General features: G+C 38.0%; 1 protein-coding gene across 1 annotated transcript in view; it reads left to right on the forward strand.

The window, feature by feature from the left end:
* Positions 1-18,708, forward strand: part of rg (A kinase anchor protein rugose) — a 1,380,990-nt gene that overhangs the window by 626,038 nt on the left and 736,244 nt on the right. Inside the window, exon 29 of the mRNA XM_090393458.1 lies at positions 17,601-17,790. Coding sequence (XP_090249584.1) covers positions 17,601-17,790 — 190 coding nt within the window. The remainder of the gene's footprint in view (positions 1-17,600; positions 17,791-18,708) is intronic.

The following is an 18,708-nucleotide window of genomic DNA, read 5'->3' on the forward strand; positions in this document are numbered from 1 at the left end:
GTTTGCTTTATGCGGACGATGTTATACTTATAAATAAATCCACTACAAGTCTGCAAGATTCGTTGACTAAATTGAATAACTGTTGTAATAGTTATGGTATGAAGGTCAGCAATAAAACGCAAAGACAATGAAAATAGGCAGAATCATTGAAAATGTCAACTGTGCTGTGAATGGAGGACCTGTGGAACAAGTAAAACATTTCAGCTACTTAGGCACGATTTTTTGTGAAGATGGTAAATTAAATATAGAAATAGACAACAGAATGAACAAAGCTGTTATGGCAGGCAGTCAATTGAATAAATTCATATTTATTCAATTGACTAAGGAGTAAGAGAGAAATTAGTCGGAACACTAAATTAGCTGTATACAAGACAGTCTTCAAACTAGTTTTAACTTATTGATCTGGGAGCTGGGTCAGAAGTAAAACACTTGACCAAAGACTAGAGACTGCAGATATGAGAGTCCTGAGAAAGATTAGAGGTGTGAATAGATGGCATCACTGGCAATATCATATTAAAAACGAGGATATTAGGAAAGAACTTGATATTGTCAGCATCCAGGAATGCGTTAGTGGAGCTAATCTCAGGTGGTATGGTCAAACAGAATGGGCTTGGAAAGATTAGCAGAACAAGTGTTCTCTGCCAGGTTGGCAGGAAAACGACCCAGAGGAAGACCAAGATATAGGTGGATTGATACAGTACAAAGTGCCTTAGACGATAGAAATATAAGATCTGATAATGTTGGAGTCTTGACAAGTAACAGACTGATTTGGAGGAAAATTGTAGATAGGAAGTTAGTAATGATGTAAATTTTTCACGTAGTACTATCATGTCCTGTACACCACTTGAGGGTATATGGCAGGAATTTGATGATGATGATGAAGTCTTCCTTTATGATTACTCTTTTCACGCTCATCTTTTCTATTTGGCAATGCATTTCTTCATCACTAGCAACTGATCCACCAGGTCTGTAACAACACCCCACTATGTAATTGATCTTGTTGGATTCAACCTCATATCAGATGGCTTCAAATTCATTGCCACATGAAATGCTGTTCATAGAACTACTACATTCATAGGTCTCAACTCTAACCGGATTGAATTTATCCAATATCATTAGCAGCCTGCCTCCTCTTCTATCCTCTCTATCGTTCCTAAAAATAGTGTACATGTTACACTCCATATCAGTTAGTACGTCTGATTCTGATAGCCAGGTCTCACTAATGCCTACAATCTGAGGTCCTAACAGATTGACTAAGTCAACAAACTCTACCCCTTTTTTCTGATACTCCTAGCATTCCTGTATAGACATAATAATTTACCTGCTTGTTGTTTTGCACACTCTTGTCTGCAGTCTGCATGACACAGTTGGACAACTCGCAGATGTCTATTCTTCTCTAGTGTGACATCTTTGCACATGTTTGATGGATCCGAAACGGACAAACACATAGACGAAATAATTCTCTCCTCGTCAACATTTCCATGATGAAGCCCATTCCCGTGTTTAACACAGTAATATAACATTGCCCCTCTTCCACTCGCAGTTTCACCATTCCTCCCTTTATAATTTAGTTTCCCTGATTCTCTGTGTTAGGTCTCATACCAGTTATTAGTTTTTCCAGACTCAAACATATTCAGGTGTAGTCTGTCCCTCTTATACAAATCCAATCTTCCCTCAAACTCACTGCACACATCCAAAAACTCGTATGCATTCCTTATTCACAGCCTACGCATCAAATTTGCCATCATAGCCCTTCTTCTTAATTCATTTTTGTCATATCGAGGTAAAATACTAATCTACAATCTACAAGAATAAAATACTAATGTTTCACTTTCTTACTCTTGCCTCTTCCAACTACCCTTTCATGTCCTCTCTCATACTGAACTTATCACTAGTTAAGTCATTAGTACCTATGAGAATTACGATTTCATTTACTTTCTTTTCTGTTTTTGAATTTCTTCCTTTATGTTCTTAACTTTTGCTCCAGGAAAACTGGAAGTTATATACCAAATAACTTCTTTCTTTTTACGAACGTCACTTACCTGATTTCCATTTCTTCTTCACTTACCTGTTTCCGTGCTTGTTGTTTCTTATTTTCCTGCATAACTTTCTTTTTCTCCCTATACTCATTTAAGTGCCTTTCGACTTTTTGCAATTCCCATGTTGTCTGTCTGATGATCTGCTTCAATTTTGCTATTTTGGAGGTAATTCATTTTCATTAACCCCCTCCATATCTCTAATAACTTCTTTAGCAGGGATAACCTTCTTGTTCTTGCTTGCAGCACTTTTTAGCAGTACATTTCTTGTTCTTTTTTGGTGCTATTTTAAACGTATAATTATAATAGAAATATCTTAATAAAAATATGTTATAAAATTCCAAATACACTAAAACACTAAAATCTACTATAAAACATTAATTTTCTAAGTTAAAAACAATAAAACAGACAAAAACCACCAATTTTTCAGCAGAGCTAAATTCACTGACCAACCACAGTGTATCCTCCAACCGGAATCCAATTCAGAATCATAGGTCTTAACTCTAACTGGATTCAAGTTATCCAGTATCATTAGCAACATGCTCCTTCCTCTCCTGTCCTCTCTATCCTTCTTAAAAATAGTGTACCCGTTACACTTGATACACTAAAAATACTAAAATGTGCACTAATATACTATAAAACACTAATTTTCTAAGTTAAACCACAAAAAAAGAGACAAAAAAAAAGGAACGCTAAATTCTGTGGCCAACCACAATGTATCCTCGAACCAGAATCCCTATCAGAATCATAGGAAATGTTTCGGTGCTTGGCTAGAACAAGGGGTAGAACAAGATGTCATCTAAAGTTGATTAAGAGTAGGTTAGGAAGGGTGCAGGGACTAGATTTTTCACGGGAAAAGTGGTGAATGAATGGAATAGGTTCCCAGAGTCAGTTGTGAGCACTTTGTTTGTTAATGGGTGTAAGGAGAAGTATGATAGATATTGTATGGATATTTTGAATCTTATCCCAAGAGTCGTAGGACTCTATGTAGGTCCCCATGCCAGAATAATATCCTAAGCACCTCCAGTTTGTCTAACTCTTTATTACATCTGTTTCTGTAACTAACTATAATATCTTCTTCTGATTCTCTTTTTCTCATCTGGATTCATGAAATTTATTCTTCCATTATCATTCTTCATTTTACTTGTGATGTAACAAAAGAACATGTTCAGATTTCCATTGACTGTTTGTTTAATTTTCTTTCATAATCCATCTTTCTTTCTTTTATTTTATATTATAACTCTCTCCATAACTGACCTTTCACTTTATATTCCTTCAATAACATTGTTTACTTTTTTCTGCTGCCTAATGATATTACTTTCTCTCTTATTTCCCACCTGATTTATTCTCCTGACTCTAGTTTGCATAGTCTGATACTGCTGACATCTTTCCCTTGCAGTTTTGTTTTTTATGGCTACAAGTTGCCTTTCCATGGCTTTTTGCTTTTCATAATCACTGGCTCTGTAGTTCCACATGTACCCTTTAAAAGCTCCATCTTTTGGGTTAAACCACCTCTGCCTAATCATTCTCATAGGCAAAGTGGCTACAAGCTGTAACAAATCCTCTAATGCTATTACAAGATCCAGCACTCATCAAATCCAAATCTTGTATTCACTTGCTGTTTCAGGTAGTTATCTCTTATTATCTGGAAATTCCATTTTACTTTCTCCTTTCTGTCCTTTACTTCTTCTAGTCAAGGTCTTTATTCTGGAAATCCCCTATAATAATATCTGAAATATATTCAGATCATTTGGCTTAAGCGATCTTAAGTAAGCTTAATCCTCTAATGCTATCACCAGATCCAACAATCTTCAAGCCTAAATCTTGTCATCACTTGCTGTTTCAGGTAGTTATCTCTTATTAGCTGCAAATTCCATTTACTTTCTTCTTTCTGTCCTTTATTTCTACTAGTCAAGGTCTCTGTTGGAAATCCCTTATAATAATATATGAAATATATAGAGCTGAAAGACTTCAATTTGGCTTAAGTAAGATAGAAGATATTATGGATCTAACCATGTTTTATAGCCAAATATTGACAGCAGTTAAAAAATAATTTGAAATTTACCTGAGGTAGATACCTTTGTCATGAGAGGTGGTGCTGCCGTGGTTTGTACTACTTAAAAGACACAATCTCTGCTCAAGCAGTCCATATGTTTGCTCTTTATTAGTTCTGAAATTAAGTTTCATTGGTCTGATACATTTCAAACTGTTGATTCTCATCAGAAAACTATAAAGAGCCAAAAACATCTGTTGAATACCACAAGCTCTGACATGGCAATTCTATGTAAGTTGATCCATCATTACAAAATATAGCCATCATTTGTAAGGACAGGCAAGAGAGAGAGATCTGCCCAGAGAGGAGTTACCATCCTTGAGATGAACCATATCTCCTGCTAGCAAGTCCTACTTAATACAATTGTAGAGGTAGTTTCTATTCAACTCTCAGTCAGATCTCTCATAGTGTGCAGCATCTACAGAACTCTTGTTGCACATATATTTTAGGATGTACTTGATGGCATCATATTGCATTTAAGCTCATTTTAATGGGAGATTTAAATGGACATGACACTGTGTAGGGTAGTGCCCAAATTAACATCAGAGGAAGAGTTGTTCAATGTACACTCTACAGCAGTAAGCTCTTCCTCTTTAACACAGAAAGAAAAACCCCTTCTTCCATATGCCCACCCAAACATTCACTGCAGTCAGTTTAACTGTACACTCATCCTCCATTTTTCCACTCTTATAGTGTGGAACTGAAGAAAACTTATTTGGGAATGATCATTTTCTTCTGATATCTATTTTCCTGCAAGAATATCAACAAGAGAAGATTTAACAGAATTCAATTCTGTAGCAATCACTGATGCAGTGATTCATGGGACAGAGCACAATACGCAAGTTGCAATAATTGCAATTCCTAAAGCATCTAGTTGGTTTCTAATGCTCAAGCTTGAAAAAGTTAGTTAATTGGTTGATTAGGAGTTGCTTGGTGCAAGGAAAGCAAAGGTCATGCTGTACCAAAGGTTACAGCTGTGCTAATCAGCAAATTTTAAAACATTTAGTAAAATAAAGCAGTATCCATATAAACAGAATTTATAAAGAAACATTTTTGTATAAATTTATTTTTTTAAAGGAGTTACACACTGCATGCATTTATATGCATTTGACAAGATCTACGAATATACGAGGTGGTATCAAAATGTTTCGAGACTAGCTCTGTTTACAAGAAATTACTTTATTTATCTATGTTTACACACTATCACCTTCAAAATAATCCCTTGCATATCAATATAGCACTCCCAGCGTTCTTGCCACATTCTGGAATGTGTCCTGGAAGTCTTCTTTTCGAAGCATGTCAAGCACCTTCTGCGATTCTCGCTGGATCTCTGCAATGGTGTCAAAACTGTGACCTTTGAGCTGGATCTTAGATGTGTGGAATGAGTTCGATGGGCGAAAGGATTTATATAAAATGGATGGTTTACATTTGAATGGATTTGGTGTACGGAGACGTGAAAAGGTGTTGTTGAATATAGTGGAAGTGAATATGCAGAATCAGGGAAACTAGATTTATTAAGGGGGGGGGGGTAGATATGCAGACTTTAGGGAGACAATGAGTGTGTGAATGTGTGTAATATGCCCAAGCGAGTAGGAAAGACCACAAATCAGTATGGGATAGTTAGTATAAGGCATCAAAATAGGGATGGGACAAATCAGCTTCTGCAATTCATGTATACTAATGCCAGAAGTATTAGGAACAAGAAGGAAGAATTTTTGGCCTTGGTTGGCACTTCCAGACCACAAGTTATTGGCATTAGTGAAACATGGCTGACAGAAGATGACACAGCTAGTGGGATTGAATGTGAGGGGTATGGTATGTTCAGGAGTGACAGGGAGAATAAAAAGGGGGAGGAGTGCTATTGATGATAGCTGATGAGCTACAGCCGAGGAGAATAGAAGTGGAACTGTAGGATAGAGAAAAGAGCACATTTGAGGCTGTTTGGTGTGAGATTGAAACTAGCAGAACAAAATATACAGTTGGGTACTGCTATAGACCAGGTGATGGAATAGATGGTGGAGTAGTATGCATAAGCAAATAGAAGAAATAAGTGGAAGGAGGGTAATTATTATGGGAGATTTCAACTATGGTAACATTGATTGGAAGAAGGAATTGAATTTTATGCGGTTATTAAGGGATAACTATCTGCGACAGCATGTAATGGAAAATACTAGGGGTCAGAGAGTGCTTGACCTAGTAATTGCATCTGAGAATTTGGCTGTTACGGATATGACCACATTGCTACCAATTGGTGAGAGTGATCAATAGGGTCTTGACTTGGGAGGTGGCTAAAAGGTGTGGAATTTTCAATTAAGACAGGGTACATGTGGAATTATCGGGCTGGAAAGTATGACAAGCTTAGGAGTTTGATTGGTTCAGTGCCATGGCATGTACAACTGCAAGGACTAGAAGTTGATAGTGCATGGGAGGCGGTTAAGAAGTGTTTGCATGAAGCAATGGCTGACTGTATACCTAGAGTCCGAATAATAAATCAAGTAGGGGGTTAAATGGATGAATAACACCATCAAGCTTGAGCTGCAAAAAAAGAAGCAACTATGGAGGAAATTTAAGGAGAAAGGTGACCGGCAGGCACATGAACGGTATAAAGCGCAGGCCAGAAGGGTAACGAGTGTGGTAAGAAAAGAGCAAAAAAGGATTACAAAAGAACATTGGCCATGCAGGCTAAAGAGAATCGTAAACAGTTTTTTCGATATGTTGCAAGTAAAAGAAAAAATGTATATGGCAGAATGATTTTAAAGAATGCCGATGGTAGGGAGGTAATCAGTTGATATAGTTGAATTACTGAGTGAGTACTTTGCAAGAATATATCTTCCAGGTGGTGACATTGCAGAAATGAATGAACCAATAGATTATATGGGAATTGTGGTGAATGAAGTGGAGGTGAGTAGTTTATTGCAAAACCTCAATGTCAATACATCTGTAGGATTAGATGATATACCAGCTCATGTTGTATGTGAAGCAGCTAAAGAATTGTCGGTACAGTTGACCATTTTGTTTAATTTGAGTCTTGGGTCTGGATTAGTCCCAAGGGGGTGGAAAGAGGGGAAAATAGTTCCACTGCATAAAGGAGGTTCCAAGACTGCTGTTGTAAATTACCTACCGATTAGCATATCAGGAATCGTTGTCAAGGTCTTGGAGAAATTAGTCAAGAGAAGAATACAGGATTGGATAGATGAAAATGGGATACTGTATGGGGTACAACATGGTTTTGTGAAGGGTAGATCATGCCTGAGTAACTTGCTCACGTTTTATAACACGGTGACGGCTGAACTGGATAAGGGTAATGGGTTTACAGTGATTCTACTGGACCTTGCCAAGGCCTTTGACAGGATACCACATGGAACTCTAATCAGTAAATTGGAGCAGATGGGGATGGATATACGGTTGGTGAGATGGATAGGAGGGTGGTTGATGGAGAGATACCAGAGAGTGGTTTATTCAGGAGTGGAGTCCAAAAGACAGCTTGTGACTAGTGGTGTGCCGCAGGGTTCTGTTCTTGGACCACTACTTTTCAATTTGTTCATTAACGATATAGGAAAGGATCTGAGTGGAAGTGTTCACTTGTTTGCTGATGATGCAAAGTTGGGTAGAGCAATTGTGAGTGCACAGGATTTCAGAATTTTGCTGGATGATTGGGATAGTTTGGAGGACTGGACTAGGAAAATGGATGTCAATTTAATGTGACGAAGTGTAAGGTTATGCATTTTGGAGTGAAAAGATTAGCAGCAGTATATCTCATTGGTGGAACCATACTCCAGGAGATTGATGAGGCCAGGGATTTGGGAGTGTTGGAGGATAGGGAGTTGAAGTCTATGGGGCACATTGCAAAAGTGGCTAAATCAGCTCATCAAATCACTTGGCTTCTGAAAAATACTTTAACATGCAGAGACAAACAAGTTGTTGTTCCTCTGTATCGAGCCTTGATAAGACCCCATCTGGACTACTGTGCCCAGATATGAGCACCAGGGTTTCTTCTTGATGGGGAGGAGGTGGAGAGGATCCAGAGACGAGTGACCAAGATGATAGCAGGTCTGTGAAATGAACCCTATGAGAACAGGTTGAAGATTTGTGGGTTGCAAAAATTGGTCAATAGGCAGAAAGGGTTGAGATACGATTGAGATATTCATGATATTCATGAATATGATTGAGACATTCAAATTACTGAAGGGTTTCTATAAGATTAATCCAGAAGATATTTTTGAGACTTGGACTGGTGGTGGGAGGACTAGGGGCCATGCATGGAAGCTGGGCAAGAATGTGGTTAACAAGGGTGTTAGAGCTAGGTTTTTTACTTGGAGAGTGGTGAATGAGTGGAATGAGCTTCCAGAGTCTGTTGTGGGTGCTACGACTGTGAATGAGTTGAAGGCGAGGTATGATAGATACTGTATGAATGTAGAATAGTTGTTCTTGACATGATGTTAGGGTCTCCCTCGATGAGTCTGTCGACTCCTTGGAGTTGCCCGGAATAATAATAATAATAATAATCTTCATCTTCGGGAAGAGGGCAAAGTCTACAGGAGTCAAATCTGGCAAGTAGGGTGGGTGCGGAAGTGAGATCATGTTGTTTTTGGTGAGAAACTCACGAATGAGGAGAGCTCGATGACAGGGTGCATTGTTGTTGTGGAGCATCCAGTTTTTTGCACGCCACTGGTCTGGTCACTTTTGCCGAATGTTCTCCATCAGGTGGCTTAAAACCTGGCAGTAGAACTCGCTATTGACGGTGTGGCCCCTGAGGACGAATTCTCGATGCACATTGCCGTAAATGTCGAAAAAGATGATGAGCATGCACTTGGTCGAGATTTGGACCTGCCTTGCCTTTTTTAGTCATGGAGATGATGGGCTCTTCCACTGTGAAGACTGTTGCTTCATCTCAGGGTCATACCCATACACCCAAGTTTCGTCACCGGTAATGATCCTCGACATGAAGGAATGGTCATCCACGGCATGCTATCGGAGTTCTTGGCAGACTTCGACGCGGTGTTCCTTCTGCTCCTGGGTCAGCAGCCTGGGGACGAACTTGGCAGCAACACGGCACATGTTCAAATCACATGTGAGGATTGCCTGAACTGTTTCTTATGACACACCGACAATGGCAGAAATGTTGTGGAGTGTTCTCCGACGATCCTCATGCACAAGTTGCTGAATGGTTTCAACATTTTGGGGGGTTGAGCTCGTTGAAGGTCTTCCTGATCTCTCATCTTCCAGTGATGTTCTTTCGCTCTTGAAGCATGTGTGCCACTCCAAACACCTCGAACAACTCATTGCAGCATCACCGTAAACTTGCCGAATCATGTCAAATGTCTCTGTGGCAAATTTGCCCAGTTTCATGCAGAATTTCACGTTTGCGCTTTGTTCTAACTTGCTGTCCATGATGAAATCGCTGATGTGGTAACCCAAGTGGTCAGAATAGCATCAGTTGCACAACTCCCGATGTACACAGGATGATGTCTTTTGGCACACTAACTTATGAAGGGGGGAGGCTCCCTGTGACTGTGTGTGCAGCCTTGTGCTGCCATCTGTTGGCATGTTACAAACCTAGTCTCGAAACTTTTCGATACCACCTCGTATATAGCTCAGCTAGTGTAGTCAAAAATTCATTCCTTTGGTGAGACATGTATTGAATTGTTCAAACATACGTGGGTCATCAGCTCTCAGTAAATAAGAATGTGTAAGGTGCTGTTTGTCAATCCTGGACACGGGCTGCGACAATTAATAACAAAACAGCAACCATCATTGTAAGAGACACTGGCAAATAAATTACAGGAATTCAGCATTGGCAGTCTACAAAGAAATAGAAAAGAGGAAGCACCTGTAAGATGTATCAGCAGGTGTTGCAGCTGCAGTCTCATTTCCCTTAATTCCATTGTGGCTGAGAATACAGTACAGGTGAATATCAAAATTAAAAACTTTCAACTTGCGCAACAGCTGTAGAATCTCACAAAGCACTGGATGTGAATTATACACAGGAGATGAGATGGTCCATAAAGAACTCAATGAGTCTGTATAAATTATACACTCTTGGTAGCAGTTTTCTTTCTTGTACACAATACACTAGCTGCCACAAATGCAATTCCTATACACTTGGCACAAGCTGAATTGCATACAACTCTTTCTGTATAATTGCTGCAGTCAAATTTGATCTGATTGGATATAATAAAGACAGTAAATGCAATAGTACAACAAACAGAGGTCTCAGATCTCAAACCATCAATATAGATGGGTAGAAATCAGTGTTCTGCTCTGTGCACATCATATAATTGCATGTAGATGGATAATGGAGTGTCAGACTTCCTTAGTTGGCACATTGAGAGGTTGCATGGTAGAGTGCCAGCCAGAGCAATGCTGTTGTGTGCATTGCTTGTAATGTTGTCAAGTTTCATGCCAATAGATTGCATAATCACTTTAACACACATATCTAAAGGATTTATGGCAGTCTGATGTGTGTGTGTGATATTGAGCATCACAAAGCAGAGAATAGATACTAACCTATATTGGATGCTTTGGAAAAGACTTTATTTTTAGGGCATAAATAAGAGACAAATGTTATTAGTGACAAAGCAAGTTTGTTCTCCATGACACAAAAATTTTGAATTGGTGATTTCTGAAAAGCATTAGCAGCTATCTATAATCTGTGATGATGGATAGGATCCATCCATTGCAGGCTGCTCTGCATTGAAGAATTGCAGATCTAGAACTCATAATCCAGGTTTAAACATACAGGTGCATGATAAAGATTTAGATTGATCTTCATTCCATTCAGCACTGAATCGATTGCAAAGGATATTATTGCTCTCGTGCGCTTTTAAGTTGATGAATGTATGTATGCAAGAAATGCATGCTTTCTGCGAAAAGTGAGCCTTAGGAATACGAAATTGGCTTCTGCTGTTATTGTAATAACTCAGAATCTGGGAAGAGCATGTTTTCAGCAGAAGTGTACCTAGACAATTTTTTTTCTGAAAACCTGAATACATTACAACGAGCCCATGAAGTAACACATTCAGTTGGTGTTGATATAGTCTTTTGGCATCTCTCATGTTACAAGATTTACAAAAAATAGTGAAATCATCAACCTATTGAGCATTGCCTACAGTGGGCGGAAGCTGTTCAGTGATTGAATTGACTTTGACAGCAAAGAATTTCAAACTTAAGCCTTGGAGAATATCCTTTTCTTAATGATATAGCCAAGAGAGTGTACTTCCTCTCAGACTCGGAAGACTTGTTTCGACAGTTTTTAATAAATACAGGAATGTGCCCTCTGGGGACTAGCTTATAGAGGTCTTTTAATATGCCAATCTGGCGATATGGCATATTTTTTTCATGTCAAAGAACACTGAAACCAGATGTTCTAAATTTAGGAATGAATCTCTAATACATGTTTCTAAATGGACCAAATGGTCAAACTTGAATGATATCTACAAAAGTTGCATTGCATATTGGAGAGAAGAACATTGTTTTCTAAATACCAGAGCAGTCTGGCATTAGCTATTTTCTCCAATATCTTATGGAGACAGCTAGTCAAAGGTGATAGGTCAGTAACAGTTTGCTTGGATTGCATCCTTTCCTGGTTTTTGATGGCAATGACAATTGAATTATTCCAAGAATCTGGAAACCCTTCCTCTGAAAGTATTCTGTTGTATAGCTTAGAAGAAGATCCATGGAAGATGATGAAAGATGTGTTATTATCTCATCAGGAATGTCATCAGGACCTACTGCACTGGCCTGACAGTAGATCTCTTTTTAGTTGCTCCATAACAAATGGCTGATTGTATGGCTCTAGTGCATTGGTAGGGAATTTTACCTGCTGTTTCTCTTATTGCTCTTTTAATATTAAAAATCTTAAAAATCCAGAAGTATGTGAAGCTGTTGCTGAGATTCAGGAAAAACATTCTTCCAAAGTGTCTGGAATTGCTTTGGAATCAGCAGCAACATATTCATTATGTTACAGGGCATGCAGATGGTGTGTTTATATCTACTTTTCATTTTCCAGATTTTATCCCACAATTTTTGTACTAGTTCTTTGATTATGTAAATTGGATCCAAGATGGTTTTTGAATCTGATGACTCACATAACATGCTGTTAAAAGCTATCTGATTTGATGTTATAGTGTATCTATGAAATATACCCTATATATTGTCTTAATCTTTTTTTTTTTTGACTACTTGGCACTCTTGATTTCCCTCTCCCCCCACAGTTTTGGATTAAGTGGAAATCAAGATGATGTTTTTAAAATTCCAGCTTTTTCTGCTAGGAGAATACAATCTGTTATATACTTCCTGGTTTCATTGATAGGTGTTTGACTGACTGATTCAGCATTAAATTTTCTAAGATGGGGAAAAAATATTCTAATCCTGCCTGGTCCATTTTCCACATGGTCACTCATGTAGAAGAACATGGTTCCTATGAAGACATAGTGCAAATAACAGGAAAATGATCACTTTCACATATATTCTCTTTACCATTTCAAATGAGCAATGGAAAATTTTATGGGGAGCAGATTGTAAGATATATTGTGAAATATGAGCTGGTAGGCATATGGAAGAAGATAGTGACTCTTATTAAGAAGGGAGATGTATGATTGTCAAGCATTCTCACAATGGTATGATCTCATCCATCTGTTTTGACACTATCCCCCCAAGTGTTATGTCCATTAAAGTCCCCCATGAGAGGTGTGGGCTTGAGGCAATATAAGATTATCAAGTTGAATCTCTTGATAAATAAATGGAACATACTGTAATAAGAAATCCCATAGGTAGTGGAATTGCTATGGCTTCCAGAGCAGTATTAAACTGAACCTGCTGGAAAGGAGTGTGATTGTCCAACAGGATAGCTACTCCACAATGATCTGGACCATCTTAATTTCTGCCTTACAAACAACAGTAAAATACGTTAAGGCTAGATCCTCATTGGGTTTTAAATGTTTCCTGTAGACAGAAACAGAAGGATTTGTGTTCTTCAGGAGAACCTTGATATTGTCAGTATTTTGGAAGAAACCACGAGAGTTCCACCATAGAAATTTTCCTGTTTCTTGTCTACTCTCTGAGATAGTGAGGGCTTATCTTTTGTTGGGTTTACATTAACTGCTGATTTTATTATTATTATTACGTGACACCACCAGGAAGTCCATTGCCTCATCAAGGGTGTTGTAGAGAGTGCTCTACAACACTCTCTGTCTCCACCACTCAGTCCACCAACTACAACGAACCGCAACTACACCAACCAATGCCATCTACCCCCCCCCCTACCACCACCACCACCACTAGTATTTTCACAGACAAATTGCAACATCCATGCCCACGATGGGATTCAAACCCGCAGCCTTTTTTTGGCTGGAGAACATTTCTTCTTCTGGAAAAATGCTTAATACATCATCTGATGTGTCAGTATCATTTGGTGAGTGTAGCTCACTTTCAGTGGATACAGAAGTATCCATTATTTTCTTTGGGAATGTGTCTGATGGTTTATCTTTAGGTGAGATCTTTGCTACAATTTTTTTGACATCAGTTCTCATGGAATGGGATCATTTTTGGATGTTTCTGGAGTGAGACTGTAGGTGATGTGACTGATGCACTCCACAGAGAAGCACTGATGATCATATAGTTTAGGTATAGTGGAATTACAGATGATTAAATAGACATATGGGTTTGAGTTGTTACTAATATTTTCTTAACTATCACTTTCTCAGCATAAGAGAATTTCAAGATAGGTGTGGTGGTGGGGACTAGCATCCTCTTTGCATTCTGATATGATATATATGTGGCTTTTTTTTTTTTCATCCTTCCACCTCTGACATTCATGTTAGTAGGCTAGATGAACCCTCTGACACGTGGCTTGCTTGCAGAGCTAGATTTGTTATCATGCTCTTTACGACAACTTTAGGCACAGGTGGTAGAGCCACAATGGGCAGTTTCTTCGGTATGCCTGTCTTTCTGAGTTTTAAAGCATCGTGGATTACAGATATACATCCTAACAGTACAATTAATTTGTCATTCTTTTACAATGCTGGAGATATAGATGTGTCAAAAGTAAGGATGCTCCTCATACCTGTCGTTCTCTGATGTTTAAGTTCTGAACATATCTCCTCATCTGGGACATGAATGAGATCCCATTTTGATATCACACTTCTATAAAAGTTAGTCTCATGAGGTGTCACTGTAATATATGAGGCGGTATCAAAAAGTTTCGAGACTAGGTTTGTAATACGCCAACAGATGGTAGCACAAGGCTGCATGCACAGTCCCAAGGAGCACCTACTTTCATAAGTCAGTGTGCCAAAAGACATCGTCCTGTGTACATCAAGAGGTGCAACTGATGCTATTTTGACCACCTGCATTACCACATCTGAGATTTCATCATGGACAGGAAATTAGAACAAAGTGCAAATGTGAAATTCACGTTTGAAAAAACGTGAAATTCAGGGATCATTACCAGTGACGAAACTTGGGTGTACGGGTACGACCCTGAGACGAAGCAACAGTCTTCACAGTGGAAGAGCCCATCATCTCCATGACCAAAAAAGGCGAAGCAGGTCCACAGCTCGACCAAGTGCATGCTCATCGTGTTTTTTGACATTCGCAGCATTGTGCATCGAAAATTCGTCCTCAGGAACCAGACCGTGAATAGCGAGTTCTACTGCCAGATTTTAAAGCGTCTGAGGGAGGACATTCAGCAAAAGCGACCAGATCTGTGGCACGAGAAAAACTGGATGCTCCACAACGACAATGCACCCTGTCACCAAGAAACAACATGATCTCACTTCCGCACCCACCCTACTCGCCAGATTTGGCTCTTGCAGACTTTGCCCTCTTCCTGAAGATGAAGATCCAACTCAAAGGTCACTGTTTTGACACCATTGCGGAGATCCAGCTCCAATCGCAGAAGATGCTTGACATGCTTCGAAAAGAAGACTTCTAGGACACATTCCAGAAGTGGCAAGAATGCTGGGAGTGTTGTATTGATATGCAAGGGAACTATTTTGAAGGTGATAGTGTGTAAACATAGATAAATAAAGTAATTTCTCGTAAACAGAGCTAGTCTCGAAACTTTTTGATACCACCTCGTAAGTCACCTATTAATGTTGCACTGAGAAGCTTTTCTGGGTGTTGCTGACATGATGTTTCCATAAGTATATCATCACTGTGTAGATTCTTAACTGCTTTCAGATGTTCTGCCAATTCTTCTAAACCCTTTTGAAAATGTCACCCTTTTTAAGAGAGACATTTTCACCTGTTGAATGGACAATGAGAAACAGTGGTACATATATACTGTTGTCTCATGTATTTTGTTTCTTACCTCTGTTATCAAGTGATATCTACTGTATCGGTATTTGTTTGGGACTTTATGAGGGCACATAAAAAATTTAAGGATGAAGAATTCATGCTCAAGTGTGTTTTTTTTGTACACGAGCTCTTCACCCATTATGGAGCTACACATGGATACTCACTCACCAGTAAGCAATGACTGTGATTGGAAGTGGAATGCTAGGCCTACTCTTGATGCTATACTGGCACCACAGCAAGCTTTGGGCTCTGTGTCTTGACTATGGGGGTAGGAGACTTACTACAACAACTAGCCAGTTAATCCTGGCCAGGCATTTCCACCACTCCCAGATTTACTTGCCCAAGAATATATAGCAGAAAAACAACAAATTCTGTTCTCTTTGAGTGGTACAGAAGAATACAACAGGCCATTCACCAAAGAAGAAATAAAAGCTGTTTTTCTTAAATGCCATAACATCCATTTTGAGATGGTGAAACATAATCTTGTCATCTGGTGCACCTCTTTAACAGAATATTCTATGAAAATGTTTTTTTGTTTAACTGGAAAAAGACTATTATTATTGCCATTCTTTATCCAGGGAAAGACCCAAAATAAATTATTGGCCAATTGCACTGACAGCTTCTTGTGCAAGATTCTGGGGAAAAAATTGTTACGTATCATCAAATATCATTCAGCTATCAATTTTCTAGTCTGATGCATTCATTCTCAATGCCTTCCTACAATGCAGACACTTTGTTTTGGTTTTCTTTAATATGGAAAAGCATACAATACTTCTTGGAGATTTGAAATATTAAAAGACCTATACAACTTTGGTCTCAGAGGGAATCTCCCTTTATTTATCAAGAATTTTTTTTATCTATCCCAAATCTTCCAAGTCTGAGTGAGAACCACTCTCTTCCAACTATATACCTGAGAAAAGGATCTCCCACTAGGTTCAGTTTTAAGTTTCAGTCTCACTTTTTACATTCAAGATTAACTGATAACTTATCAGTTTCCTCTGATCTGTAAGTAATGCCCTCCTTTTGGATTATTTTACCATTTTCTGTCATTCATGCAATATGATTTTCAGAGAAAGACAGCTGCAGTAAGCCATTGACCATCTTCAGCATGGACATTTGCAAATAGGTTCAGATTTTCAAAAATAGGTTGCATTTTTACCACAGATGTGGTCTTATCGTGATCCAAACCTCAGATTAGGACAAACATTAATATCAGTTGTAACCGGACAAGAAATAGTTGACTGCTGGCTTTGTTGGCTGAGGAGTTAGTGTATCTGTGTTCGAATCCCACCATGGGCATGGATGTTTGTGATTGTCTTTAGGTGGAAGATGAATTTCATCGCCTAGTGTGAGATAACCACCCTATTTATTGGAACCCTGAAGTGGCTTCCAGAAGTTCAATGTTTGGTTTCTAGAGCAGGGTTTCCAGACTATCTAAAAATAAATAAATAAATAATATAAAAAAAAATGAAATAAATAAAAATTTAAAAAAAATAATAAAACACAAGTGGTTTGTTACCATTTCAAGGCAAATGTTCATGTCTTACATCATGGCTGTAACAGTTAACTCAGTATTGCTTCCTTGGAAAAATGGAAGTGCAGCTTACTGAAATTTTACTATAGCTGGATGTTGGCAGCAAAATATTAATCATCGCTGAATTAACATTCAATAAAAATAAGATAAATTTTCTTGGGTTTCACTATAATCTTAGATGTAACTATTATGCCATTTATTTTACTGGACCAGAAAGAGTGAAGAAACTAATCCACTCACAGCTATGTTTGTTTTCCAAATTTAATTGATGCACCATAATATAGTATAAAGTATTGCTTTTAGCCTCTGAAGGTAGATTCTGGTAGACAATGATGATACCATTTTATATTTACTACCTCAATTTTATTTGGAATTAAATAAGACAACAGTTTATTTTATCATTATTATTTGTATCTTTCAGTTCACAAAGTTATTTCTGATTAATATTTTCATGGAAAAACACCTGCATGACATATATTTTAATCTTTACCATTTAATTTTCCATGAATGCTTGAGAATTTTTTTTTTTTTTTTTTTGATATCTAAACTTTCAGAAATGTAAATTTCAAAACATACTTTTTTTTTTTGACTAAACATGAATAATAAGTATATTATTTTGTTTTTTTTCATATGAAAATAGTTCCACTCTCACTCACTTTTTTTCTTTCTCTGTACTTAGGATGAAACCAAACAGGCACAGTTTTTAGCTCTGGCTGTTGTTTATTTTATCTCAGTGCTGATGGTATCAAAATATCGAGATATATTAGAACCACCTGCAACCCCCCTCACCATGTCTCACACCTCTATTTACTCTCATACTTCTATAGCCATTCCACCAGTTTGTGTTAATTCCAGTCCTCCACAGATACGTGAGTATTTTTATTGTATGGTTATACAAAAGCAAATTTCAGCTGAAGCCATTTTCATTTTTGTGAATTTATATTTTATATTTTTGTATTACACAATAATGCATATTATTTTGATTCCACATATATCTAGTATATACACAGATAGATATCTGCACGCGCACGCACGCACACACACACACATAAATGGATCAACAACAAAAGAATTCTTGCCAAGCATCAGAAGCAGACTCCAGCTGAAAAGACACACCATTTCTCCAGGTTTAACCACGCTACTAACGGGACATGGAAGACTAAGACACTACTTACACAGATTCCATATCTTGGAATCACCATCATGCATTTGTAGTCCACACCTTCAACTGACTGTTGACCACATACTCTACGACTGTCGGCTACTGGACTCCATCCGGATGCCCCTAATACAACATGTCATTACTTCCGGAGACAAGTGGCCAGTATCAAAACAGAGACTTATCGAAAAGTATTACTCAGACTTAATTAAATTTGCCAATAAGATCAACTTCCAGTGCTTGTAATCTAACATAAATTGCTGATATTGTGTGAATTATATGGTGTTAATATATGGATATATATAAATGTAAATATGAATATTAATATAAAAATATAAATGTTAATCAGTACTTGTAAGCTGCATGTAGGAATAAATTACCTCCTGGTAGGGTTACTGTTGGGAAGAAAATGCAAAAACACACACTATGCAGAAATTATACAGATGCTACTGTTTTTCTCAAATACTATGTGCCAATGATAAAAGTAACACTTAAAGGTAAGTGAAATGCATGCCAGATGCCTTGGTTGTGTACAATTCTGGGAACAACACATGTTTAAAGTTAGCTCATTTCCAAGTCAAGTATTTTTCTTGGCTTCATATTAGTTAACAGCCAACTTGTGATACTA

Source organism: Typopeltis vanoorti, chromosome 5, assembly GCF_054136105.1.
Source record: "Typopeltis vanoorti isolate ZY-2024b chromosome 5, IOZ_Tvanoo_1.0, whole genome shotgun sequence".
NCBI lineage: Eukaryota > Metazoa > Arthropoda > Arachnida > Uropygi > Thelyphonidae > Typopeltis > Typopeltis vanoorti.